General features: G+C 52.7%; 3 protein-coding genes across 5 annotated transcripts; 2 read left to right on the forward strand and 1 right to left on the reverse strand.

The window, feature by feature from the left end:
- Positions 1-1,204: 1,204 nt before the first annotated feature.
- Positions 1,205-9,665, forward strand: CDKL2 (cyclin dependent kinase like 2). Of its 3 annotated transcripts, XM_054292547.1 has the most exons (13): positions 1,205-1,463; positions 3,375-3,569; positions 3,836-4,014; positions 4,139-4,251; positions 4,408-4,547; positions 4,823-4,911; positions 5,414-5,540; positions 6,163-6,434; positions 6,606-6,696; positions 7,502-7,586; positions 7,697-7,803; positions 8,109-8,201; positions 8,669-9,665. In XM_054292547.1, the coding sequence occupies exons 1-12, from the start codon at positions 1,296-1,298 to the stop codon at positions 8,166-8,168; spliced, it is 1,626 nt and encodes a 541-aa protein (XP_054148522.1). In that variant the 5' UTR covers positions 1,205-1,295; the 3' UTR covers positions 8,169-8,201; positions 8,669-9,665. The 3 variants fall into 3 exon arrangements, with proteins under 3 accessions (XP_054148522.1, XP_054148538.1, XP_054148529.1); XM_054292563.1 differs by lacking the exon at positions 7,697-7,803; XM_054292554.1 differs by lacking the exon at positions 7,697-7,803 and having other exon boundaries at positions 8,109-9,665.
- Positions 9,666-10,817: 1,152 nt separating this feature from the next.
- RCHY1 (ring finger and CHY zinc finger domain containing 1) lies at positions 10,818-13,716 on the forward strand. The gene is made up of 6 exons (XM_054293321.1): positions 10,818-11,807; positions 12,063-12,107; positions 12,213-12,271; positions 12,601-12,627; positions 12,921-13,041; positions 13,260-13,716. The coding sequence occupies exons 1-6, from the start codon at positions 11,385-11,387 to the stop codon at positions 13,386-13,388; spliced, it is 804 nt and encodes a 267-aa protein (XP_054149296.1). The 5' UTR covers positions 10,818-11,384; the 3' UTR covers positions 13,389-13,716.
- Positions 13,717-17,363: 3,647 nt separating this feature from the next.
- Positions 17,364-26,907, reverse strand: PARM1 (prostate androgen-regulated mucin-like protein 1). The gene is made up of 4 exons (XM_054292901.1): positions 26,808-26,907; positions 19,448-20,113; positions 18,665-18,743; positions 17,364-18,141 (listed from the first exon to the last, which is right to left on the reverse strand). Exons 1-4 carry the CDS (start codon positions 26,857-26,859, stop codon positions 18,057-18,059), a joined length of 882 nt encoding a protein of 293 aa, XP_054148876.1. The 5' UTR covers positions 26,860-26,907; the 3' UTR covers positions 17,364-18,056.
- Positions 26,908-27,972: the final 1,065 nt, after the last annotated feature.

A 27,972-nucleotide genomic window follows, 5' to 3' on the forward strand; every position in this document is an offset into this window, starting at 1 on the left:
CTGGCCCGAGCGCCGGCACCGCCCCCGGCTCGGCATCATCGGTGACATCGGCCCTGCCCGCCAGAACCATCCCGCCCCTAGAGCGGCTTCCCCCGTGGCACGGCCCCGTGGGGTCATCGCCCGTGTTCTGACGTGTGAAAAATGCCTATTTTGTGATTGGCTTTCCGCAAATATTAAAATGAATATTACATGTGTTTTGTTAGAAATGCAATGCTGTATTAATTCTCTTAAGTAGTGTGGTAAATATAGTTTTAGGTTACAAAAAAATGTTAAAATAGAAATTATGCTATGTAGGATACCTTTTTAAAGAAAATACTTACAGCGAGATAGCAGCCACAGGACACAGGACACCTAAATCTTTCAGAGAAAAAGAATTTATTGCCCTCTTATCAGAAGAAACAAACTTCTTCCCACCTCGAAGGCGCTGTTAGGATTCAGAGGAGGGAGTTGACGATGACCAGACAGAATCCTGTATTTGAATGGAATTTATGCATCATGGAACACCTTTCTTTCCGCCATGCCCTTAGCTGTGACCTAGAGGCCACCAAACTGAGGCGGGAATCTTGGGAATATCCTCATGGAATGCCTTTGTTTCTGCAGTTTGTTCCTGGAGCTGTTTTCCTGCCGTGTCCTGCCCGTGTCCTGCCGTGCCGCTGCTGCCCAGAACATGAGAAGTCAGTGTCAGCAGAAGGCCAGACCGTGGGTTGCTACATCCATCACAGGATGGAAGAAGGAACAAGGGGACGATGGATTAAGAATGTGTTGGCTGAAAATATTAGTAAAGCCACAGGGATGCTTCAGCTTTCCTTCCCCTCAAAGGGAGCAGGTTCATGCACGGTGTTACATTGCAAATAGCACATGGAGACAAGTTTGTAAAATGAAGTAAAACCAAATTATTCACCACTGATCTTTAGCAACATCCACAGCCTCCCATCTGCACATGGAGCCCTCATTGCATGGACTCAGGCTGGGTTTTTAACACTCAGCCCACCGCACAAGAGATGAGGTTGCTTAGTGCGCTTTTTAAAGCCCTAGCGGCTTTTGAAAAAGCAACCTTTATAACATTTTACCCTTAAAACATTTTATGAGGCCTTTTCAAGAGCCGAGCGAGCTTCCGGCCGCCTTTCGCGACAGGCGGGGCGCGGCCGCGCTTTACGGCGGGCCGTTGCCGCGGTAACGCGGCCGCGTTGGGTGGGAGCCGGCGGCGGCCGCGGTGCCGCCATCCCGGTGCTGTCCCCGCGTCCCGGCCCGGCCCTGCCGCAGGGCCCGGGCCCTCCCGCCCTGCCGCCACCGCCATGGACAAGTACCAGGTGCTGGGGCTGGTGGGGGAAGGCAGCTACGGGATGGTGACCAAGTGCAGGAACAGGGAGAGCGGGAAGATCGTGGCCGTCAAGAAGTTCCTGGAGAGCGACGACGACGCGGCGGTGCGGAAAATCGCCCTGAGGGAAATCAAACTGCTCAAGGTGAGGCCGGCGGCACCGCCTTTTTTTCTAGCAATTTCGTGCTTAAATTGCAAAGCAGTTTGTGTGTTCAGACTCCTTCGGCCTCCCCTCACAGCATTCACAAGGTGTCACCGACACACCCCAGGCCGAGGGAGACTCGCCTGGGCCGTGCCGGGATCTCCAGGCGCCGGATTTAACGGAACCCCCCGTGCTGTGGCGGAGCCGCGGCTCCCTTGGCCCGAGCGCCGGGCTGGATGCACCTGGCGGATCCTGGGATGTTCTGGCGTTGCCAGGGGATGGTGAGGTCTCTGTTGCCTCCTGGTGGTGGCTGTCCCCCTGTCCCAAATGCCTGGCCTTTCCTGCTGTGGATTTGCTGGAAATAGAAGGAACGCTGACCTCTCACAGCCTGGGAGTGTGACCCTAAACGGGCTGGGGGCTGCCGGGGTCACCTGAGACGGGAAAACACTTCTAGGAAAGTTTTCCTTTTTTTTTTTTTCTATCCATGGCACCTTCCTGGCAGGAAGGACTCCTGTGGGATTCCCTAAACCATGTGTGCACTGTGTCCTTTGTTGTTGGAGTGTGGGATTTGCCTGGTGTTACTGTTGTGGGGAAGGACGAGGGGGAGTGGATTCAGACTGAAAGAGAGCAGCTTTTGACTGGATATCAGAAAAAAATGATTCCTAGTCAGGGTGGTGAGGCACTGCCATGGGCTGTCCTGAGGAGCTTCCCTTGCCCCATAGGAATGTTTGTCCCCTGTGCAGTGCTTGTCCCTCTGCATGGGCACATTGGGAGTTTGGAGCACTGGGACCCGGATGATCTGTTTGGTGAAAAAAAAAAAAAAGAAGGAAAACCTTATTTCCAGGCTACTCCTGTGATGTGGGGTGCTCCAGAGGTGGGAATACTGGCAAACCTGGGTCCTGTCCTTTTGTCTGCCACAAGTATCTCTTCCTAAATCTGCCAGCTTATGGTTCCTGTGCACTGAAGAGGGGAAAAAAGTGGTGTTTGCCTTTACTGCAAGAGCTACAGAATTGGAGTTAATAGAAATGCATGCGGCTCCAAGCCTTATCCCTTCAAACCCTTCTGAAGTGGATCTCTGCGAGCCTGGATTGTCCCTGCTCTGAGTTACTGAGCAGCACCCAGGTGTGCTGGGAATTAACTGCATTTCCTGGGTGAATGGAACCTTTGCAAGGAGAATGTTTGCATGTGCAGCTCAGGAAGGGTGGCCTCTCACAGGGGAAATAAATACCTGGAGGTTTATTCTCTTTGTAGTTCCTTCCCTTCTTCCCTGTCAATCTTTGGGTTTAATTTTTTTTCCCCCCTCGAGTTTGGGCAGAAATTTAATTGTGTCTGAAAAGAGCAAAAACTTCTTCAGGGCTCCTGTGTGGGGAACAAATCATTCTTGGAAAAAGAGCTTTTTCTCTTATTTAAAAATTTAAAAATTCTTCTCTTGTCAGACCTTCTAAGAAATCTGGGCAGGCACAGGTGCAGGCTGGCTGGCACTGCCTCTGCCCCGGCAGAGTTTCCCCTGCAATTCCCTGTGCTCTGCAGTCCTTTTGCATCTTCCTGGGTCCCACCCCTGGGCTCTGCTGCTGCCTCCAGGCAGCCTCTGGGGATGTTGCCCTGCCAGGTTCTAGCTAATAAATAACTGTGCTCTGTAGCATGGCCTTTTGTGTTGGTGCGTGATAAATGTGTAACAAATGGGAGGCGGAGCCTTGTCTGCTGGGGACACAAAATAAACAAAAGCATACATGACAAAATAACTGGAAAACACAGCTCTTTTTCTTCCACTTTTTATTCAAGTTGCATTTTTTGGTACTGTCCCAGCAGGGCTGCAGTTAAAAAAGTTAACTGCAAAAATTTTTTTTTTTAAATTTCCCTTTATAACTTTTAGTAAGTGTTTTCCCTCACTAAACATTCCCTGTTTCTTGACAGCAACTGAGGCACGAGAACCTGGTGAACCTGTTGGATGTGTGTAAGAGGAAGAAGAGGTGGTACCTGGTGTTTGAGTTTGTGGATCACACAATGCTCAATGACCTTGAGGACTCTCCCAATGGACTGGACTTCGAGAGGGTTCGCAAATACTTGTTTCAGATTATGAGAGCAATTGCCTTTTGTCACAGCCATAATGTAAGTATCTGCAAGAAATCAGCTCTGCAGCTACAATCAATAGATACATATTAGAATAGAAGTATGTATTTTTGTATTTGTATGTCTTTGAACTTAGAGAAATAGAAAGGAAAAAGAGTTACATAAAATACATGTGTCCGAAATTAGTGGTTCTGTGTTTGCCTGTAATTTTCTACTTGCATATGAGAAAGCTGTGCTTCTTGCTGAGCCAGTCAGTTTGCTGTGTACACACAGAGAGTTTCCCTGACTTCCTTCTCTCTGTACAGATAATCCATCGGGATATTAAGCCAGAGAACATCCTGGTTTCCCAGTCAGGAGTTGTGAAACTCTGCGACTTCGGGTTTGCCCGGCCCTTGGCCGCTTCTGGGGAAGCTTACACGGACTACGTGGCCACCCGCTGGTACAGAGCCCCGGAGCTGCTGGTGGGGGACAGCAAATATGGCAGGTGAGCCTGGCCTGCCAGCCTGGCAAGGGCTCTGGGGAGCGTGCAGGGGGTGCTCCATCCCTGCCTCAGCCTTTGGAGCCATGGAGCTGTGCTGAGCTGGGCTGCTGGTGGTTTTTCTCCCCAGGCCTGTGGACGTGTGGGCTGTTGGCGCCCTGATAACAGAAATGCTTACAGGAGAGCCCCTTTTCCCTGGAGACTCAGACATTGACCAGCTCTACCATATCACCAAGTGCCTGGGTAAGAAGAGCCCCTGGGGCTTGCTCAGGAGTGAAGGGCTCAGATTTGTTTTGATAGGTGGAAAGATAAGAAGCCAGACTATAGCCCTTACTAGCATTTCAGCCTCTCACATGTTTCACTGTCCTGTATTTTCCACCTTTGTTTGCCTGATTCTAGGTAACTTAATTCCAAGACAACAGGAGTTATTCTATAAAAACCCCCTCTTTGCTGGCCTGAAGTTGCCCGAGGTGAAGGAGCTCGAATCCCTGGAGAAACGCTATCCCAAGCTCCCTGATGAAGCGCTGGAATTAGCCAAGGTAATTAACTGAGTGTTTCCTGTGAGTGTTCCTCTGTTTCCCTGCCCTCCACCTCACACAGCTGAGCACAGGGATGTTGAAGTGCTCTTCTCTCAGCTCCCCAGGCAGTGAGCAGCTTGGGTTGGCAGCTTGGTGGGGGATCCCAGAGCTCCAGTCCAGGGTGATGGGGACACGCAGCTCTGTAGGGCCAAAGGGGTCACTGCAGGGGTCTTTTCCTCATGCCAAAGCCTTTGTTTAATTCCTGCTGTGTTTTTCTCCTCCTGCTGGTTTGACAGGAGTGCTTGCAGATTGACCCAGACAAGAGACCGTCCTGTGCTCAGCTCCTGCAGGGTGATTTCTTCAACAAGGACGGCTTTGCTGAGAGGTAAGAGCTCCTTTCCTGCTCACTGCAGGCTCAGGTTAGAAAGAAGTGAAGCAGTTGTGCTTGGAGACTGCACACTGCTGGGTTTGCAGAGCTCACAGCTGCTGAATGCCTCCGTTTGTTTTGGCTTGACCTTCCTGACAATAGAGTTGGAAGGGAACACATGGCACATTTACCTTGTTGTGACATTAATTCATCAGTGTCACCCCACATTGGGTAGTACAGTCTTACACTGTGTTCACTCACTGCATCTGCACCAAACTGGTGCAGATTTATTGTTTATTGCTGTATTTTATTGCTTTATTGCTGTATTGTGAAAAAATGTGTGCAGAAGATTTTATTTAATGTATACATTACATTTGTCTTCTCATTAGTTAAAAGGCACAGTTTGTTTGACTGTTTAAAAGTCTATAAGAGCCTGGGCTTAACAACTGATGATGCTGTTAATATAAACAGAAGTCCTTTTATTATTTGTTTCTTTCTTTTCTCCTTATATGGAATGTAGATTTACTCAGGAGCTTAAACAGATAATCCAGAAAGATACCAGAGACCATCAGTTTCAAAAAAAATCTAAAGTCAATAAGAGGGACAAAGATGATGTTTCAGAAGAAAGAAAAATCATCAGCGTCCAGGTTGGTCCATCTGTGTTTTCCAAACCTGTATTGTTTTGGGGTTTTTCTCATGTTTTGTATCATTATTTTTAAAATAGGTGCAGCAGTTTAAATTCCTAGGAAATAGCTTGGGAGTGTGCAGGGGGCTCTTGGGCCAGTCCCTTTCAGGTGAACCATACAGTGGTGCAGTTCCTGGCAATACAGAGCTGGAGGGGAATCACTTGGGAAGCATAAGTCATGCTTTATGCTGCTGTTAACCTGTTTCGAAGCCCTGTCATCAAAAATAAAAATTTTCCTTTCAACTGGATACTAAGAATGCTTCAGAGTGACTTTGAGGTGACATTGAGATGAGTTTTTATTTTATTTCTTCAGAAGAGACACAGGATACAGCTGGTTTTCCTCTATCATTTCTGATTCCAGTCTCAACTGACTTATTTACAGAGAGTGCTGGAACCCTGACAAATTTTCTCCTGTTTGATGGAAAGCAGAGATATTCTAACAAAACCAATTCCATCTCCATTAGATTCTTGCAGAATCATGCACATGTAGGCTTCTGACATGTTTTTTTTTGCTGCATGCACCGCTGTAAACTGCTTTTTTAACTATGACTGTAAGGAAAGATGATGTTTATCTTCCCAAATAGGATTTCAGCATAGGCCCAAGGAGCAAAGATGGGAAGCTGATAAAGACCAAGCCCTCTAAAGCTGATGCAGAGAAAGCAGATCGATCCTCCAAGCTGAGCTTCCTCTATGACAACACAATCCACCCATTGAAATTGAGCCCTCAGACCAACCTGAAAGATTCCAGCAGCAACTTGGACTATGCCAAGAACCTGGGCACATTTATCCCTCCCATCAACCAGAACTTCTCTCCTACATTTGGGATGGGGTCTGGGCCTGGGAGCCTTAATTACAGGTAAGGGAGCAGAGCTAGGGGAGCTCCTATCCATCATTCCTGGGATGTCCTGGGAGGGGCAGGGTGACAATGTGGGAGCAGGATGTGGGGTTTGGGACACCTTGCATTTGGTGCTTTATATTGGCTGTGTCAGCCCAGCTCACACCAGCTGTGGGGCATTTCTGATTACAGACTTGATGAAAAGAGTAAAAAATACTTGAACCCCTTGCTAAAGGCACGGAAGCCTTCTCCAGTGGGGCGTTGCAATGTCAGCCTGACACCGGTGAGTCGTCCGTCCGTCTGTCTGTCCTCCTTGGCCAAGCAAAAATTAATTCAATCGTGTGTTGTATTCTCAAGAACTCCATCTGGTCCATCTTTCACCATAACTCCCCACTGAAAATACTAGAAATACTACTGGTTTTGTTACCCCTTTTTCCCTGCAGATTTTGCGTTCATTATCCCTTGCTAACAGTTCTTAGATAAAATATATTTTATGTCAGAAAGCAATTTTTAGTGAGGGGAGCAGTCCAGCACAGGATATCTGTGAGATTTGGAATATATCCATGGCCTCCTGCCTGGCCAGGAGCGATAGACCATGTGTGCTGTGCTACTGAAGCAGAACCGAGGGTTTGGATTTACTGTGGCCAGGGCTTTACTTAGTCATGTCATAACTGCATTAAAAATTGATAAGGAAAACAAGTGAAATGGAAAGTTTTCCTCCTCTCTCACTACCTAGGCATGATGATTACTGTGCCAGCCAAGAACACTTGCCTGTTTCCAGATAACTAATCCCAGCCATTCTCCAAGGGCTGTGTTTTATCTCTCCAAAAGCAGCCTCACTTAGATGATTGTTTTTATTTTGCTGTAGCTTTTCCATTGCTTGTGTATAAAAAGCACTTGAGCAGGTTGAATTCCTTCACACACATCAGATTCTTTTGTCTCACTCTTGGACAAATTCCAACTGCATCAGAGCATTGCTGCGCCACTGCTTTTTTAAGCTTGAAAATAGCTTTATTTTTGTCTATATTTTCATGAGCTGCTCCATATGCCCTTGACTATAGGTTACTAACAAAAAACCTATCCTTCAGGCAAGTAAGAAGAATTGGGAATTCCTCAAGACAAATGTGCGTTTGCCAGAACTAAATCATCTCCCTGAGCTGAGGGGAGCGGAAGGTAGGAACTTTGAGCTCCTCTAAATAGAACCTGGGTACCCAACAAGTGTCAAGAAGCAGTGTGTCAGCCTTCACTCCCTAAACATGGCTCACCTTAGTTGTGTTTTGCAGCTCAGCCTCCCAGATTTCTGAAGAAGGAAAATAGAATGTTTGCAGAGTCCCGAGTCCCCTCCCTCGCTGCTATCGACCTTCATAACTCAAGTCTGCCTTCACAGCAGGTAGCAAGGCAATAAAGTGGTTTGTGCTGCTCTGTATTTGTTTGGTTTGCTTTGGTTTTTGGGGACTTTCTCAACAGCATGGCCCACAGAATTCCAGTTTGACTCCTAAAGGAGCAGAATTTGCCTCGGGGTTGTTAAGTCTTCCACTGTGGGAGCATTTTTGAAGCCTGATTTGACCAAAGAACAGATTTGTTTTGAATTAGGTGTTGGCATTGCATGTGTCTTTAGAAGGCTGTTTCTGATTGTCTTCTCTGTTGATGCTACACTTGGAAATTGATCCTGTCTCTTTCTTTCCCAATTTACAGCTGTCAGGGACCTTGATGCCGGATGCATCAGAAGCCACCTTCCCCAGGGTCGAGCACTAGCCCTGGGGAGATGGTCACACCTGCCTGTAAAAGGTGGGCTTGCATTCCTGCCGTGTAGCCTGCTGGGGGCTTCCAAATGCATGGTTTCATGAACACTCACCTAGGGATGGGAACTGCAATAGGAAAATTATTTTCCACTTCACATTCTTGATCAGGACATGCAGCTAGGACAGACTTCTTACAGTACACAGCTCACTGTGCACAGTAAATAATTTTCCTGAGGTGCTGGGCATTGGGGCTGGAAAAGAAGCAGCTCATGGAATTGGGGGGTTGAGCAAGTTGGTAGAACAGCAAAAAAAGGGGAAGCTGGCTGCCTGCATGTGGGCAGGGGAAAAAACAACTCAAGTTTTCTGATCTGTGAAGCACAGAGGTGTAAATGCACAGCTTCAGCAAGGTAAGGATGTGTAACAAAGCAAAATAAAGGAAGCCTTTCACCAGGGAGCACCTTTGTGTTTTGTTAGTCTGTCCAGAGTCATTCTCCTTTTCTCCTCTTGATGCAGGTGACTGAACAGTGGGAACAATCCATCTGAGTTTGCAGGGGCTAAAGCTGCCAGGTGTCTGCAGGGGAGAGGAGGATCCCTTACTCCTGTTGGTGCAGCAGACTGCACGGAAGTGGCTTGGGTCCAGGCCAAGGATGGAGCTTGCACTGCCTTTGCTGCTGGATTTCTTTCATGCAAACAGCCCCTGGAATGTTGACTTTCTGGCTTAGGGCCAGGTCTTGTCTGAGAAGAGTAGTGGTCATTGGTGTGTGACAAGGGCAGGAGCTGCTTTGGAGGACTCTGAAGGAAGCTGGGCTTTCTCTTGTCCAGCTGCTGCCTGCCTGAGAGGTTTGTTTTTCAGTGAATCCTGACAGAAGCAGCTGTCAAAATTCTCACGCATCAGTGGGCTGCCTGATCTGGATCGAAAAGCACCTTTGCCTTGACAGTGAAGAAAACATCTGTGCAAGAAATACAATATCTAAATGTGCAAATCTGCAGCTGTTCCTCTGAAACCCTCGCTAATGCACTTGTCACTTTGGTTTAGGTTTTCTCTTCACATTTTTGACCCCGCATCTGGGCAGTTGTCTTTGGGGTGTTTGCCCTGGCTATGTTGTCTGGCTAGTGTTGATAGTGAAGGAAGGAATATCCTTGTGGAATACTGAGCTGTGATGCAGGCAGCACATGGAATGTCTCAGTAACTCATTGTTCCTTTAGGTCGTCTAGGAGAATGGGACAGTAAAACTTGACTGTTTGGAAACAGTTTTTGCTTACTTGGCCTTAGTTTGTCTGTGGTCAGTTTTGGGCTGTCCCTGTCTTGCTCAAAACTTTTTTCCATCAGCTGTCACAAGCCTCATGGTGTCATTAACTTTGGAACTTATTTTTCCACAAAATACAGCCTTTCCCATCCATGGATCATGAGAGAATATGGTCTGAGTTCACTGTATTTAGGGATTTGTCTCTATGCTGTCTCTTGACATGTACATTTCATTTGTAAATAAAAAGATCTTCCAATTCTGGGCTTGACTGTCCCCATAGTGGATGCTCCACTTGGCCACAGTAGTCAGTCAGGTAGCCATGGGGAGAAGGTTTGGGGAGGAAAGAGTGGAGGTTTTTGGGGGAAAGCTGGGTTTTTGGAGGAGAGAAAGGTTTAAGGGGAAGGTTTTGCATGGGGAAGAGTGTGGCCAGCAGGTCCAGGGAGGTGATCCTCTGCTTGGCCCCAGTGAGGCCACATCTGGAGTGCTGTGATCAGTTCTGGGCTCTACAGGTCAAGAAGGACAAGGAGCTACCAGAGAGGGTCCAGCAGAGACCAAAGATGATGGAGGAGTCTGGATCATCTCTCTCAGGAGGGGAGACTCTGGGAGCTGGGCCTGCTCAGTCCAGAGAAGAGAAGACAGCAGGAATCTCATCAATCCATACAAGTATCTCCAAGATGGGTGTCAAGAGGATGGTGCCAGATTTCTGGTGTGCCCAGCAACAGGACAAGGAGCAGTGGCCAGAAACTGAAACACAAGGAGCTCTACCTCAACATGAAGAGCTCATGGAATCTACTCAGTTGGATGGGACCCGCAGGGATCACTGAGCTCAAGGAGTGTTCGGACAAAGCTCTCGGGCAGCTTGGTGGGATTGGTGGAGTTCAGGGTCAGGAGCTGGACTCGGTGATCCTGACGGGTCCCTTCCTAGTCGGAATATTCTATGATTCTGTGATTGGTCGTGGAGTTCTCTCTGGAGACATTCCCAGCCCGCCTGGACGCGGCCCTGTATCACCTGCTCTGGGTGACCCCGCCTCGGCAGGGAGCTCGGACGGGACATCTCCAGAGCTCCCCTCCCACTCGAACCAGGCTTCAGCGAGAAGGGGAACACGAGGCTTCCAGCCGGGGAGCGGGGGGAGCCATTCTGAAACCTCCAAATCCTCCGGAACCGGCTGTGAGGAAGCGGAAGAGGTGGAGCGGGACCGGGCAGCCTTGGCGGCCATGGCCACGGCGGGGGGATCGGAGGGAGGCGAGCAGGGACGCGAGCAGGGATGCGAGCACTACCGGCGGGGCTGCCGGCTGCGGGTGGGTGAGCGGGGGCCGTGCCGTGCCGTGCCGTGCCGTGCCAGGGTGGTGGCCGCTCCATGCCGTGTCCTTCCTTTGGCAGGCCCCGTGCTGCAGGAAGCTGTACCCGTGCCGGCTGTGCCACGACGCAGCCGAGGAGCACCAGCTGGATCGGTTCCAGGTGTCCGAGGTGCAGTGCAGCAGCTGCCGGCTCCTGCAGAAGGTGCGTCCGGGAGGTTATGGCCTGCTGTTGTGTCAGGGGAGGTTTAGGATGGATGGCAGGGACAGTTCTTGACCCAGAGGCACTGGAACAGGCTCCCGGGGGAAGGGGTCACGGCCCCAGTGCTGGCACAGGGCAGGAGGCATGTGGGCGTTGCAGTCAGGCACCTGGTGGGATGCTCGGAGCACTCCTGTGCGGGGCTGAGTGTTGGACATTGTGAACCTTGTGGGTCCCTTTCCAGCTCAGGATGTCCTGTCATTACAGAGCATATGGCACAGGACTGCATCCAGGCGGTTCTGGAATATCCCCAGTGAGGGAGACTCCACAGTCTCTCTGTTCCAGGCCACAGGAAGGAAGCTCTTCCTCCTGTGCAGGTGGAGCTGCCTGTGCATCAGCTTCTGCCCATTGCCTCTCGGCCTGTTTCTGGGCAGCACGGAACAGAGGCTGATTACATCCTCTTGGCACCTTCCACATCCCTGCAGACATGGCTTCGATCTTCTCAGCCATCCCTTATCAGGGCCCAGCTCCCTCAGCCTGTCCTCTCCACTCTGTTGATCACTTCTTAGCTCCCAGCTTTGCTCCAGGAGCTCCACACCCCTTTGGAGCCTGGAAGCAGGCACAGCACTCAGGACATTCGTGTCCCCTCAGGCCCAGCAGCGCTGTGAGGGCTGTGGCAGCCTCTTTGGGGAGTACTACTGTGACATCTGCCACCTGTTTGACCGTGACAAGAAGCAGTACCACTGCCAGGAGTGCGGCATCTGCAGGTGCGTGCGGGCAGTGGGCCCGGCTCCGCGGGCACCGGCCCTGCCCTGACTCCTCTCTCCACAGGATTGGCCCCAAGGAGGATTTCTTCCACTGCTCCAAGTGTAATTTGTGCCTGAGCCTGAGTCTCCAAGGAAAGCACAAGGTGAGGATGCACCACTGACCTCCATATCTTAAAAAGAAGTGCCTTGAACATGAAGCTGGATGTGCCTCAGCCCCATCTGAGGCCACAGGAACAGGGAGAGCAGTGGGTTCTCCTCCTCTAAATTCACCTAACAGCAACACAGGTGCCACTAATTGAAGACATAAGAAATTTTACCTATTGGAGTTTTACAGTATAGAAAAACACAGAAAACTACACAGCAGAATAATGTTTTCTTCTCTTTTTCCGTTTGCAAAGTGTATTGAAAATGTCTCCAGGCAGGACTGTCCAATATGTTTGGAGGTGAGCAGCCTCTTTTCATCTCCTGGATAACTGTGTGTGGCCCCTGTTTCTGATTGTGTGTGAATTGATTTTCTTCTCTTTTGTCTTATATTTGCTTCCAAACAGGATATTCACACGTCTCGTGTTGGAGCCCATGTTCTGCCGTGTGGTCACCTTCTTCACAGGTAAAGCAGATGCCTGAGCAAGGGAAACACCTGCTGCATTGTATTGGCTGTTTATTCAGCAGCGTTCAGTCTGTACCAGCTGCTTACAGCTGCTTTCTGAGGCACCTGCATTGTGGGGACAGTCTGTTTCTCCAGGAAGTATTTTCTTTAGGGGGGTTGTCTTCCTTCTCAGTCAGGTTTGACAGTGTGAAGCTCTCCTGTTACTTGGCCTAGGGATGTTTTTAATTTCTGCCATGGGGATACCTGTGTGGTTTATTCCCTTTGTGCAGCACAGGTGTGTTCCCTGTCAGTAACTCAGTTTTTCTGACTGGCCTGTGTTTCATTTTCAGAACATGTTACGACGAAATGCTGAAGGAGTAAGTATTTCCAAACATCTTTCCTCTCAATATTACCCTAGTCCAAACATATTTCTTCAAAAGGTAAAAGTTGATGCCAATTCTGCACCAACTGACTTAAAGACAGCTCCTAAAGGGATGAAGGGCTAACTTAAAGGGATAAAGTGCATATAATTTCCAATTCTGTTTGCCAGAACTTGCTGCTTCGTGCTGTTTGTTTGCCTGATACAATGTGAAACTTGTCCCTACCGATGGCCTTGTTTCATGGCCTCATTTCACCTTCTGATTGAGACGTGTCCCCCTCTTTCTGCCAGAGGCTACAGGTGTCCCTTGTGCATGCACTCGGCCTTGGACATGACCAGGTACTGGCGCCAGCTGGACAACGAGGTGGCACAGACTCCCATGCCCACCGAGTACCAGAACATGATGGTGGAGGTAAGAGGGCGCCCTTGCCTGGCTTCCCTAGAGCTGTGCCTCGGAGTTCCTGGCAGCAGAGGGCACTAGGGACCCGTGATGGATCGGGAGTCAGCCCAAGGGGTGGGGAATGCTGAGGAGCCGTCACGTGTAGGCCTAGGATGTTGTCATTGCTGTTTATATACACCCACCGCTGGTGCTGCAGCCTCTCCCTCCCTCCCTCCCGTGTGTGCCTGCAGATCCTTTGCAACGACTGCAACGCCCGCTCCACGGTGCAGTTCCACCTGCTGGGCATGAAGTGCCAGAGCTGTGAGTCTTACAACACGGCCCAGGACGGGCGGTGCCGGCTGTCCTTGGAGGAGCAGTGACCGGGGCAGGCTCGGCCGGGCCCCGGCAGAGACTGGTTTGGGAACAAAGCAACTCTTGTGTCAGTAAAAATTCCAGTTTTCCCAGTTCAAGGAGTCCTGTGCTGCGTCGGGGAGCAGGCAGGTGAGAGGAGCAGAAGGAGGAGATGTGGCGAGCGGCCGGCGCAGCAGCAGGAGGAGTTTGGGGGCAGCTGAAGGGGAAGGGAGGTGGAGAGGCAGCTCTGGGGGAAAATGGGTCGCTTTGAGAGGCCTTTGGGGCTAGTGCCAGCATCCAGAGGGCCGTGTGTGGGGATGTGGTGTTCCTGGGGATGATGTGTGTGCCTCCTGGGAATGATGGGTGTCCACAGGGACAGCGGGCAGCGGTGGCATCCTCGGCTCCCTTTGTGCATGTCACCTGTGTGTACAGAATTCCCTTGAAACAAGGGAATTGCCCTGCCTGCTGGGATGAGCAGCTGGAAGATCCAGGTGCAAAGCCCCCCTTTTCCCCCTGGACACCCATCCTGACTCACTGCTGTCTCTCTGCTCAGATTCCTTTGCCAGCTGCAGTCACTTTTTCCCTGTTTCTTCCTTGTTTTGCTCTGTTCTCTGGCAAAGGCTGAGGTGGTGTGGGATTTAAGACTCATACATAGCTGGATTTTGCTGGTTAGGTACCTAAAGTGAAACACATCCTCCACATCAGGCTGAGCCCGGGATGTTCACTGAAATAAAGCAGTCCAGGGTCCAGTTTTCTGTGGTTTTTTGGTGTTTGTTCATGGTCAAACTTCACTGGGGGGAGAACCACTGCCTTTTGAAAGAAATAAAAACCCCAGCTCCACCCTCTTTCATGTAACATTCTGCCTGAGGTGTTTTGCAGTCCTAAATATTGCAGGAAGTCCTCTGTGAATTTCACATGCAGATACTTCACAGTAATAAGATGTAAAAAAGGGTTGGTTCCTCTTCAGGTTATAATTACTCATTTTTAACTTGTTCTGTTGTAAAATGAACTTTTCTTAATCCAGCAGTGCCCGTTTTCTGTAGGGAATATTTAGGATTTGGATGGTAGCTATTGTAGCTTGCCTTGACTGGGGTATCTTTTTCTGGAGCACTTTTCTCACTGCTATAAATAAATGTTAAAAAAGGTCTCTATTAAAATAAACAAACTACACTGAGCGTGATGTGCTCTTCTTTCACACACATACTCCCTGGAAATTCCCAGCTGAGTTCAAACCATGATTCAGTGCTGAAAAATGGTTGGATGTGGGGAGGTGTGAGGCCTGAGCCACTGTCAGGAAAATCAGTGCTTTATTTTTTACAAGCTCCTGTGTTTTCATATTTTTGTTCTGTGGTACAAGCAAGACTCCCTGCTGCTTTGGTTGGCACCTGGTGACTCCACCTACTTCCCTGGGTGGAGACCTGCTCCCAGGTGAGCCTGGAAGTGCCAGTGGGGCTCCTGCCAGCCTGCAGGAGTTGTTGTCCCAGAAAACTCTGGCCAAGTAGCCTTGGAGTGTGTGGCTAATGGTAAAACCGTGCTGGTGAGGTCCACAACCAAACAGGCTTGCTGTTAAATGGGAAGCTAATTTTATTGCAGTTATTGATTGGAAATATTCTTGTTTGGGTTCCAACCACAAGAGGAGGCTGAAAGAAAATTCTAAGTTGAGCTGAGCTTAGGTGTTCGGAAGGAAAGTTATTCATGGTACGGGATCCAGGTGATTTTGACCTTTTGTTCCCCTGTGTTTGGTGTTTGCCTCTGGAAAAAGCACGAGGGAATGGGAATGCTGAGGGAATGCTGAACCACTGTTTGGTCTGTTTATCTTGGCACCGAGCCCTTAACTCCCTTTCCCAGGGAATAAATGGCAGGGTAGGAAAAGGAATGGCATTTTCAGGGGATAAAGGGCGTTGGAGGGGGGATAGAGACAGGCAAGGAGCTGCTTTATGGGATGGGAGGTGCTCTAGGGAGCTTTGCTGCCCTGTCCATGGAGGTGCAGCTGATGGGAGCAGGAAGGATGCTGGGATCAGGGCACTGGGATGATCCAGGGATGGAAGCAGCAGCTCAAGCTCCCTCACTCCCTGGCACCCGGAATCCTGCCTTGCTCACCCCTCCAGGCCAGAATCAGGAGCAGAAGGGATTATTGCTGCTTTGTGGGAAAAAAGTGGAGTTCCAGCAGGCTCAGGGGCCGCACACAAGGTCACAGAGCTATTAATAATGTCAGGGCCTGCCAAGCTCTGCGGAACATGGAGAGGCAGCAAGTGGAACAGTGCAGGGCTGAGGGGCTCAGCTGATAGGGGTCCCCAGTTTTGGGCTGGTTTGGTGCCTCTGGTGTGGTTTTGGCTTGCTCCAATAGTGTTATTTGGGATGGAAGTGGGGGTGTTCTGTGTTAAACCTCTGTTCAGCCACCCCCTCCTGGGGCAGTCTCGCCCCTGCCCGGCTGCAGGGAATCCATCTGTTTTTAAATTTCCAGCTGGAAGTGAGGGAGACGCTCCTCATGTTGTGCTGTTTATACCTCAGAGGGGCAGCATCTGTCTCTGCAGGGCTCAGCCCAGGGGTGTGCTGGGACCTCCATGCTGGAAATGGGGCGGTTTCCTTGGATTTTCTCCTTCATGGTCCCAGCTGGAGTTGGCTTCTGACACCTGCAACCAGGAGCTACTCACTCTGGTAACTCAGGCTTGGAAAGGTGGCTGATGCATGGGAATATTCACCAAACAAGAGCATTGTTAGGGAGGCCAGAGGGAGTCTGGAAGCTGGGATGAAGCTCCCAGCCAGTGAGGGAGAGCCAGGGCAGGCTCAGGGGATGGGATGTTCCACACCACGGAGCTATGCCAGCTGTTTCTCTTTCTGTATAAATAAAATAGCTCTGAGATGAAATGGAGCCAAAGGGGGGCGGGGGGAGGGAGGGAGGCGAGGGAGATGGGAGGAGGTGGAATTGAGCCAGGCTTGTGGGAGCCTTTGGGAAAAATGGGAATTGGCTGGTTTTGTAAATGAAACAAGTTGGTAGCAGGGTTAACCCTGTTGGTTTTTAAAAGAGAAGGAAAAGGGCCTTTTTTAGGGCATATCCTGGTTGCTTTTCCCCATTTTCCCCTGCTATACTGGTGTGGGATAGAAACCCCTCAATAAGCCAGAGAGTCTGAGGTGGGAATTTGAAAGGGGTGTTTGAAGGCATTGCCTGGAACACAGGCATCCTCCCTCTGAGGGCATTACCCCCCAGAATAAAGTGCTTTTTCCACTTGCCACGCGCATCTATTATTCCCTAGGCTGCCCTGTGCCTTGGCTTGTGCTGGCAAACAGTCCTGCAGATGGAAACACATCGTCCATGTCCACATCATCCATGTCACTGGGGATGGTGTCTGGTCCCAGAGAGGTGAGGAATCTGTTTTCACCCCGGGATATCCCCAAAAATATGTACAGCTTCTTCCTTGCATTGTAGGGTAAGAGAGAGTAGTTCATTTTGAGGATCCAGACACAGGGTTGAGCAGGAAAGCTGACACCCCATTTCTGTTCTCCTTTATGGAAAAGGAATTTATTCCCTTGGAGTTATATACTTTTAATTGAAGGGGATGGCTTTTCCTCTCCCTTTATTCCCTCAGTTTGGCAGCAGCAGCACAACACCCAGTTTATCGCCAGAGAAGAAGGGTGGCGTTTTTTTAATTCAGTTTGTGGTTTTTCTTAGCCAAGTAGCCTAATTTGCTGCTTCTTGGGTGCCAAAAAGATGAAAAAGAATTTTATTCATCCTAAGCATGTTCAGGGCCTGTGCTTCCCTCTGTATGCTCCCAGCCCCAACAGTTTCCAGGCTGGGTGTGGCTGAGAGGTGCAACAACCAGTCACAGGTTTACTTTCTTGTTTTCACCGAGGTCTGAGGGCTTTGCTTTCCACTGCCAGGGAATTTAGCCAGAGGGAGAAGCTGCTGAGCATCCCCTTCCCAAACCAGCTCTGCCATCAGCCACCCCCAGCCTTCCCACACTAAAAGCTGAACACAAGTTGGGGATGAAAAGAACACTCCGCTGTATTTTAGCAGCCAAGTTTTTTTGAGGAATGGAAACAAAGCTGTGGAGTGAGCAGCCACGTGTGTGAAATGGATGGTCAGTGCATCTTCCCGTGGGCTCCTAGGCTGCTTTTGGGACCAAACCCCTCACAATTAAATGGAAAAAATTAAATTAGGAACTTGTGCATGGAAGCACCTGCAGGAAAAGAAAGGGAGCAGTGACTGAGCAGCCCCATAGCTGTTCATGGTTCCTGGGGAGACAAGGCAAAGGATTTTGTAGCAGGGCAACACAGGGAAGTGATTTTAGGGAAAGGGACATGTGAAAGCACAGGAGACCCTGGCACGCTGCTGGCTCTGGCTCAGCAGCCCCCCACTCCCCCACAGATCACAGAGCAGCAGCATTTCAAAGGATGCCACAGCACTGGCTCAACCTCCATCCCCTCCCTTGACCTCCCCAGCCCCTCCCCCTGGGCAATTGGGCTTCTCTTGTCTCCAACAAGTGGCTGGCCTGCCCCAGGACCTGGTTTCCTGCTCAAAGGCCAAAATTGAGGTTTATTGTCAGCACTGCCCTCCAGTTCCTGCCATCCAGCAGCCCCGTGGTGATCCTGCCTGAGGCAGGGGCTCCGTGCCCGGCATCTCCTCGACAGCGGATGCTCTGCTGCAGAAGCGCTTACTTATAAATTAAGGGTTTTTGGGGTTTTTGGCTTCATCCCTGCTAGGAATCATCGTACAGGGGGTTGTTGTAGTTGCCCCAGGAGCCGTAGTCGTGGTCATCCAGAAGCCTTCCATAGGAGGAGTGCCTGCCAGGGAGAGCAAACCCGAGGTTACTTTGAGGATTTGTTACTTATTTTGCAATGGGATGAAGAAATATTAATGCAAAGGCTCCCTAGGTCAAGCTTTGGGATGTTTTGAGAGGAAGGACCGGGAGAAGTGAAGCTCAGATTGAATTTTACCCCCGTTGAATGAGCCTGGCCAGGGAATTAAAACCAGACCTTTGCTCATCTCAGCTGTCAGCAAAGGCTCATTAGGGATGCTCAGCACTGGGCTCTGCTGCTGTTTATTGTCCCAGCTTTCCCAAGGGATAATTACTGGATATGACTATGCTGAGCAGCATCCCTGGCATTTGAGCAGGGCTGTTGCAAAATGAGGGATGCAAACTCTGCTTTCCAGTACAGGAGTGGTGAGAAACGGAGCCCTGCTGGCACCAGAGCCCGCACATTGCCCTGCCACACCTGGGGACAGCATCTTCCTGCCACTTGGCATCATCCTGGTGATGGTAAGAGGGAGCCTCAGGGAGGGGGGCCACCCCAAAACCAGCCTTACCTGATCTTGAGGTAGGCAGCTGCCCCGAACACCAGCACCACCACCACGATGACCGTCACGGTTATGGCCACAATGCTGCCTGTGCAGGAAACACCGGAAAGGAAAGCGTTCAGGGTTCAGCCCCCTCACAAGTCCCAGCTCCATGGCACACATGCCACACCCCAGCTTCTCCCAGCTGTCTCTGATGGGGGGAATATTCCCTCACTGCTTCCCAAAGGGGACGCCGGGCCCCCCTTTATCTTGGCAATGATCCCCTTGCCATAAGTGCAGAGCAGGTATGTGTGGGATGAAACACAGCTTGGGCACTGTGGACTCAATCTTTGCTGCTGCTCCCAGCACTAGGCAGCATCCAGTGCTGAGCCAAGGCTAGGAAATGCTCCAGGTCTCCCCTTTTCCAGACACGTGGAGCACTTTTAAGCTGCCTGTGCTTGCACAAGGGGATGGGGAGAAGCTCGTGTCAGCTTCCTGAGGGCTCCAGGAGGGAAAGTTAAAACCTACACCATCCTAACTCAGGCTGCACCCACCATCCAGCCGCTTGTTTCCTCTCATCCTGAAGTGTTTCAAGTCAAATTTAGAACTGAGCTTTTTATCCACATCTCCAGGCAACCAAGATTTGTTATCCACCGCTCCCGGGCTCTGCCAGTGCATCAGATGACACGGGCTGCTCCAGGAATTTTGCAGAGTGATGCTCTCAGGAAGCTGAGCACCTCTTCCCTTCCAGTTTGGGGGTTTGCCTCCCCTACCTGAGCACCCTGACATTCTGTGTGCACACGGGGAGCTCACCTGCACTCAGGGCACGTGGTACCTCCTCCATGGTGACCCCGGTGGTTTTCTCCGAGGCCGTGGCCTGCGCTTCCGTGGGGCTCATCACAGTCACTGGGGGGGATGTTGGCTCCGTGGCCAGGCTCGGTGCCATGGCCAGTGTCCCCAGGGAAGGGACATCCTTGGCCAGCAGTGGTGGCTGGGTCACGGCCGGGCTCTCCAGGACGGGTGTCAGGGACGGGCCCGTGCCGGGGGGTGGGGTGGGCTGGCTGCTGGGAAGGGAGGGGGCAGGGGATGGCACAGCCAGCTCCGTGGGGCTGGCAGCTGCCCCCAAATCCAGGGTACTTCTTGCCACGCTGGCAGGGTTTGCTGTCCGGGGAGCCTCCGGGGCGGCTGGCACCGAGCTGGGGCTGGAGGCCACGGAGGGACCTCCTGCTGTGGCCATGGAGCTCACAGGGACAGGAGCAGGGGACAGTGCTGCCACCGGGGTGCTGGCATTGTGGCCATCCCTCTCCAGGGGCCTGGAGGATGTCCCATCTCCGGAGGGTTCCGTGGCCAAGGGCAGCTGGGGCTGGCCTGGAGCCACTGTGGGGCCATCCCTGGAGTCTGGTTTCACTGGGACACCCCCCCAGAGCAAGGGGGGGCGGATGGGGATGAGGGGTGGCTCTGGGGAGTCATGGCCCAGTCCTAGGAGTGAGACAAAGAAATGTTAGTGACAGAGCAATCCTTGGGGCAAGCTGGTGCTTGGGAGAGTGCTAAAGGGCTTGGGAATTCAGCTGGAAATAACATTTAAAATGGAGAGAGCCATCTAAAATGAAGAGAGGGGAAATACAGCTGGGTGCCTAGAGGTAAGGCTCAAACCAGACCAACTGTCCTGGCAACCATCAGCCCCGTTTTTCCCCCAGTTTGGGATACTCCTATCACCCCAATCACCCCCTCCATCTGCTGCCAGCAGCAGGGGAAGCAGCTCCTCCTCAGAGCAGCCCCTGTGCAGCTGGGAGTGATAACACAAGACATCTCTTTCTCCTCTCCCCCCATTTCCTTGTGCATTCATTCATTTGTCTCCATTTCTTAGCATGAGGATGAGTCATTTCTCCCTCTGTCCCCACCAGCTGACTGCTGGGGCTTTTTCCCCCCTTTCCAGGGGGGGGAAACTCAGCACTGGTCCAGCACTGGCCCCCTCAGTGTGGCTGGGATGAGGGAAGAGTGTGCCAGCACCGTGTGACATGGGGAGGCATTTTAATTCCATGTATTCATTTATTTACACCCCCCAGAGAGAGCATCCCAAGCCCAGCACTGGGCTGAGCAGGAGCTCACTCCAGCTGCAATGAACTGATCAGGAGTGGGGAGGACAGAAACATGCAGTGCCTGTCTGCAGGAACAATGGGATCTGGCACTGGTGAGCAGGGACTCATTAATGCAGCCAAAATTGTTTTTTTTGGTCCTGTGGATACCCATGTGGAAGGACTTCATTTTCCCAAGAAAAGGGGTCTTGGAGGAGGGACTGAGGCCGTGGCTGCTCTGCTGTCCTGAGGACAAGCACTGGGAGATGGCTCTGAGCTGTCGCCCTGCTCAGGCCGAGGACACAAACCATGGCAGAGGGATGACAAGCTGGAATCTGGTCACTGCAGGGAGGCCTGGACCAGGGACCCTTCACACCACACGGTTCAGAATCCATCTGTATGTCAATATTTTCACACCTGGAGCTTTCAGATTTCTCCAGCAGGCCCCAGCCAGCCTCTGCAGCCCAGCAAGCAGGATCCTGCCAGGACCTCAGGAGTTTGTTACCTCTGGAAGTGCAGATGCTCCCGGTCCCTCAGGGACACAGGCAGCTTTCCACCTCCCTGCAAAGCCACCCTGATGTCCCTAAGTGCTTGGGGTCAGCAGAGCTCCCATGATCTGCTGCACTTTGGAGGCAGAGCGGAGCTGGCAGTGCTGCTGGCCGGGATGAGTCAGGAACTTTCCGATAACATCTGAGGGGCATAAATTCGGAGGCTGAGCCAGAACTGGAGGCAGGAACAATCTCTGGCTGCTGGCTGAGAGCTCCCAGCCAAGGAGGTCACAAGTCACAGGGACTCTTCCCAGGAGAGCAAGGAAGCTCAGCTCTGCCCTGGTCTCCCCTGCCTCCCGCTATGAGCAGCCCGTCCCTGTGCTGTGCTGTCCCCTGCCTCCTCCATGGGGGATCTGGGATCCACCCAGAGGAGACGACCCCAGGAAAGCCCTGCCCTGATCCCAGAGGCAACACAGGCTGCTTCTGAATGGGGTGAGGATCGAGGGACAAAAGGCTTGAGGGCTCCCTTGGCTGGTGCTCCACATGTCCCCATCCATGTCCCTGCACCCAGCTGGTGGGGAGCCTTGTGTGCACATCCTGTCCTCTCCCCAGTGCATCTGAAAGGGAAAACCGAAAGGAAAACAAAAGCCAAGCAGAGCTTTTCTTGGTTTCCCCAACACCTGGTTTGCAGGAGCTGCTGCTGGGGGACAAGGGACAAACCAGACAGGCACAGCACTTCCCACAGGACCTTGTGGCTTGGGAGGCTGAAGCACCTCCAGCAGGGGCTGTCAGAGGGACTGAGGGACGTCAGCTCCCAGAGGATGCCCAGCATAGCTCAGCCCTGAGGAATTTGCTCATCTAATTCACTTAGGGCAGTTGACCACCCTGCTGGAATCCATCAGGGAGCAAGGCAGGGGCCTGCCAGGATGAGGTGACCGCCCAGGAAAGCAGCAGTGTCACACTCCAGGGCCCCAGAGCAGCTTTGCCAAGTCCTTTTCCTAGGATTTTCTCACTAGGAATACAGAAAACAGCCAGGGAAAGAAGACCACAAAGCTGTGTCAATCTAATATCCTGCTCTTAGGGGAAGGGGATATTCTTAGGGGAATATTAGCCCTAATCACATGCCAACCTGAGGAATTATCCCTCTCTCCTGGTGAATTATCTCCGTCTCCCACTGCCACAATGCTCTCCTGGCTCCTGGAAGGCACAGAGAAGGGCAGGTCTTGCCCTTGCAGAGCTGAGTGATGCTCATGCTCCTCTTGGGAAAGAGCTGCTTGACCTGGGCTGGCAGCCTCTCCAGGATGCACTTCCCAGGCACTCCAAAAGCCATTGCAGCAGATCCTGAAGTGCTCTGCCAGCTGAAAGGCAGCCTAAAAGCCACCAGAGAACATCTCCAGCCTGAGTGAATGACATCAGGCCAGAGCTGCAAACAAACATCCACTGATAAAGGCGGAGATGGAGCTTTCAGCCAGGCTCACTGCAGAGCTCACGGCCTCTGACACAGCCACAGGAGATGCCAGGAGCAGCCCCAGTTACCTACAGCCCCCAAGCCCCAGCTGCAGCCAGGGGAGCTCCCCCAGCAGCCAAGGCCAAAGGGATAATGCAGGTTTCCACAACATGGATGTTGTTTGTTCTGCCTGCCCTTACACAAGGAATCTCCCCAGCCGCTCTGAACAAGAATTACAGCAGCAGCAGGAAAACAAGGAAAGCTGCTGGACACACACTGCTGCACCAGCCTGGGTGCCACTTTCTGTGCCAGTTTAGCAGCTGGCAAACACCCAGAAAACACAAGTAACCAAGGCCATAGGTAAGCATCACTGCTCTTTAAAGCAAAGCTCTGTAGAAACCTGGCTTTAATCACGAGAGTGAGCAAAGAAATACCTTTTGCCAGTCCTGTATCATGCTGCTCCTCACCAAATGCTGATGACAGAACTGCCCTGATTCCCCTGAGCGTGCCTTGGGTTGACACCAGGTTAAGTGATGCAGAGCAGTAAAACAATCTAGATGTAAATACAAGTAAGGATTTCCTGCCCATGACCTCGTTGGCTCAGCTTTGGTTTCTGTGGATGGCTATTCCCCTAACTTGGTGCTGGTTTTTTAAAGTTCCCCTCCCCCTTGTTAATGCTCAGGTATGATTTTCGTTGTATTTCTTTGCTGTAAAACCAGCAGCATCTGGCTGTGGATGGCAGAAGCTCTCCTTACAGCAGCTAGGACTAAGCCAAACTGGTTTTTGCTTTGGGTTCAACGAGTTTTTCCAGCTGTTCAGCCCTGCACTGCCTCTCCTTCCCTGTCCCCATGCAGTTTGGGATCTGGGGATGTTCAAATCTCCCTGGCTGGGGCCTCACCTGCAGTGCACGGGGCTGGGACTGAGCTCCGTGCTGACGTAGGGACGGGAGCACAGAGGGTGTGGTGGCTGCTCTGGGCCTTTAACTTGTGTCTTTCTCCTTCTGGGGACTGCTGCGGACTCTTGCCTCGTTATCCCAAAGAAATATGGGTGATGGGAAGGTCTGGGAGCTGTTCTGCGGGCTCTGAGCTGTGTCTCACACTCACTGGGAGTTTGATCCACCCAGCTGGATCAGTGGTGGGAAATGGTGACTCCTGGGGGCATCTCCAGCTGGAGGTGTGCAGCAGAGCTCCAGCACTGCCTGTGAGTGCTGGTGACCCCCAGTGCCAGCAGCAGCACCCCTGCCTGACGTGCTGCTCCGCTCCTTGCTGCTCTGTCCCCTCTGTTTTCAGTGCCAGGGTATGCTGGAGATGGTGTGAGAGCAGTTCTGAGAGCAGGAGGACACCAAGGGAGAAAAGTAGAGGCCAGAAGCAGCACCAGGTAAAAGGCAGAGCTCTTCCCTGCCCGCGAGAGGCAGCCAGGGCCATCAGATCCAATAAATGTGCAGTTGCTGTGATTTACTGGCAGGCCGAGCTGGCTTCCTGCATGATTAGTTTTATTCTGCTGCATGCTCGTTAAGTGCCTGAGCTCTAATTGCTCTGAGGCTTTCTGTAGCTCAGAGAAACAGCTGCACAGCAGAAATCCCTGTGTCCGTGTGTCTGTCTGTCCCAGCCCTGAGGCCTGCACACCCTCCGAAGCCTGAGGAATGCTGCTGTGGGCAGAGTCCCCTTGAGGAGGCAGGAGGGAAGCTCCAGCACCCTTACCAGCTGCAAACAGATTTTTTTTGTTGTTAAATTCACGTGGCTCCCTGCACACTCCCTCCTTCCTGGCCTGGGGTGGCTGTCCAGGTCCTTCCCTGCCCCGTGATCCCAACCCAGAGGTGAGGACTGCTGGGGGCACAACAAACCCAGCCAAGGAAAAGGTAGTGATCCCCCCCCCAAACTATGTGTTGCTCAATTATTCAGCTCTTAAGCCCTTGATGCTGATGCTGCAATGAAATTATAGCAGAAAAGGAGGTGAAGAGGAATTTTTAGGTGATTTTTTTCCTCCTGAGAGTGGCGAAACACCTGCCAGCCTGTACAGCCAGAGGTATCTGATGAGGACCTGGGGTGGAAAGCAGTAGCTGACAGCTCCAGCCCCTTCTGAAATGATGTCTTGCTTGTTTAAGTAAAAAATACATTAGGTATTTCAAGTTATATTCTTGAAACATGCCAACAGGTGTTATGCTGTGCTGATTTCCCCTGGGGAAGGGGAATAAGGGATCCCATGGGATGCTCTTTGCTGTCTCCTGGGGCTGGGAGCTGGCAGATGGACCTGCCTGCTGGGGACACCTCAAAATATTTTTTCCCATATCTTGGATATACCTCTGGAGCCAGCCAGGACTTTTGCAAGAAGCAGCTCTGCCCAGGTGACAACTCCCCAGCTCTATAATTTTCCTGGCTGGCTGCTAATTAGTGCTTCCAGGTGCAGCTTCCAACGTGCATCAGCCCCATTCCAGCCCCTCCCAGGGGGAGAAGCAACTGGGCTTGGCAGAGGAATTTTGGAGCATCCTCTGGTATTAGAGCCTGATGGCTCATTTGGGCTGGGAGAGGGGTTAATTCCCCAGCTCCCCTGCCCTCCAGCTCATGGGGGAGCAGAGTGCCTGAACATTTGCCTCCTCAGTGGCAGAATTAAACAGCCCATGAGGCTCTGAGAGCCCAAAAAGCAGCTCTTCCAGCCCAGAGCCTCCACGAAGAAGCACTCAGAACCAAGATCTGCTTCTAAAAGGTGCTTAAAAACATCCTAGCTGGGGCACAGGGGGAGCTGCAGGAGGGGAGAGTGGGCCTGGGGCTGGGCACCAGGTCAGGAAAGCAAAACAGGTTTCGATTTCCATCCAGAGGAAGGAGTAATAACAGGATAAAAACTTCCTTGTGTGAGACGCTGCTCTTTCATTACGTGGCCAGGCAAAGCCCAGAATTATTTCACTCCTGGCCAGTGACGTCCTGGCTGTCATTTGCTCCTGAAGAATGAGCCTGGAGCAAATTTAAATTGTGCTTGGTGTTTCCTCCCCAGTGAGATTATATATATATATACATACACATTTTTTTTTCTTTTTTTAAAAAATAATTTCAGTGAGGGAAAAACTTTTACAGAAAGCATCTGAAAGATGCTCGAGGGCTGTTTGGGAGCAGCCTGAGGGACGTGGGACCAGAGTCCAGGGAAATCTTTCCTGTTTCTTGTGCCAAGCCTGGCTGGCGTTGGAGCTTTGGAGAGGGATGGTCGTGGGAACAGCTTCGGGTTTGGCCGGGGCGCTGGGAAAAGCCCGCCCCGACCCCAAGGCTGCCTCCCGGCAGGGACCGCCTGCTCTAGGGGCACATGTGGGCCCGTGAGGGAGAAGAAAGAGCATCCCCAGCATCCCAATGCTCGTCCCCATCCCCATCTCGGGAAGCACAGATCGGGAGCTCGCTGACAAATCCCCCTTTTTCAGGGACAATTCTCCATCCCGCTCCCCTTGATCCAGAGAGGATCTCCCGAGGTCCGGGGTGATGGTTGGGGGTCCCGCGGCTGCCGCTGCCTGCGGGCTGTGCCGGGAGCTCCCTGGGGCTGCTGTGCCGGCAGCGATGTGACAGCGACATCCCCGCCGATGGATCTCGCTCTCCTCCCGCGCGGCGTCCCCGGTTATGCAAGTGTGTTTTCCATGTTCCCGGGCAGGCGGCTCCTCGTGTTTATTAAAAGCCCAGCCTGGGCGGGCGGAGGGGTGACCCGCGCTCGCTGTCGCATCAGCCGGGGACAGAAGTGTCCCCGCCGAGCGCCTCGCGGGGGGAAGGTGCCAGACCGGGCAATTTCTGTGGCATGGGGACGCTGGTGCCGCCGGGGGGGGACTCCAGGGGCTGGGGGAGTGCGAGCTCGGCCCAAGGCCAGGGAGAGCCACAGAATTCCCTGGAAGCAGCGGCCGCGGGGGGAAGGGACGCGCGGGGCGGGGGTGACTCCAGCCCGGCCAGGGGGCGGCCGTGGGGACGCTCGGGTGGCCTCGTCCAGGCGCCCTCCTTCGGGCAGCCGGGGACACCCTCCGAGGGGCGAGGGGCGACACCTCCCGCACCGCTGTCATTGGGGGTGACCCCTCACACGGGGGTGTGAGCGGGACCCGCGGCGGGACCCGGGAAGGAGCCGCGCTGTCCCCGGCAGTCCCGGGGCTCCTCCGTCCCCGCGGCCCCATCGCTCCCCGCCGCCCATCCCGCTGCGCTTACCTGCCGGGAGGAGGAGGAGGGCGAGGAAGAGCGGGCGGCAGCAGCAGCCCATGGTGCCGGCGGCGCTGGCAGCCGCGGCGGGAGGGACGCAGCGCCCGGCCCGGCCCGGCCCCCGCCGCCGCCCCCCGCCCCCGGCCCGCCCCCGGCCCGGCCCGGCCCACAGCGGCACCTGCCGGCACCGGCACCGGCACCGCCGGGAATGCGGGCGCGGGCACCGCCGGCTGCCAGGGACCGACCGCGCTGCGCTGGTGCGCCTGTCCCGGTATGAGGCGGCGGGGCTGGATGCCCAGTGCCACACGCTCCCGTGGGTGTCACACGCCGGGGACCAGGCGGTGCCAGCCGGTGGCGCCCACTTGGGGTGCTCTGTGCCGCTGGTACTTGTCCCTCTTCTTGCCTGGGATCCAAGTTCCTTGCCTGCGTGTCCAAGTTCTTCCCTGCGCCATGATCCAAACCCAGAGGTGATGCCTGCTGTGCCAGCTCCTGGCTGTGTGGTGGGGATGGCCTGGCACGGGCTGTGCAGAGGAGCTGTGGTTGTCCCGTCCCTGCAAGGGTTCAAGGGCAGGCTGGGCAAGTGTCAGAGCAGCCTGGGCTAGTGGAAGGTGTCCCTGCCCATGGCAGCAGGGTTGGTACACAAAGAGCTTTAAGGTCCCTTCCCACCCAAGCTGTTGCGTGATCCCGTGATTCTGGACCTCCCTTGGGATGCCCAAGCCAGGTACGACTCCAGAGGAGCCAGGCCCTCAGAGTCCTGCCTTTCCATGGTACAAACAGCTCCCAGAGTGCAGCTCCCGGTGCTCCAAGGACCCAGCCAGGAGACAGACACCTGTGGCACAGCCGGAGGTACAAGGACCATTTTTTCAGCTCTTTCCTTCTGGGAAGAGCTGTGCTGCTGCGGGTGAAATATTTCCAGGCTGAACTCATCCTCCCCAGGCTTTTGCATGCTCACAATGGAAAAGGATTTTCAGAGCCCGGGCTGTGGCCGAGCTATCTTTACTCGGGGTTGCTCAGCCCTCTGCTCTGCTGTATTGTGTGGCCTTTTCTCAGGATGGATCCTGGCTCTGGGCCTGAACCAGCCGGGCACAAAATCCAAGTCAGCTGGCATTCCATTCTGGACGGGCGCTATCAGCATCTCCGCTCTCCTTGAGCTGGGGACGAGGGAAAATAATGC

This window comes from Melozone crissalis, unplaced genomic scaffold (genome assembly GCF_028551555.1).
Source record: "Melozone crissalis strain CALT ecotype California unplaced genomic scaffold, PUWL_Pcris_2 ptg000006l_1, whole genome shotgun sequence".
Classification (NCBI taxonomy): Eukaryota; Metazoa; Chordata; class Aves; order Passeriformes; family Passerellidae; genus Melozone; species Melozone crissalis.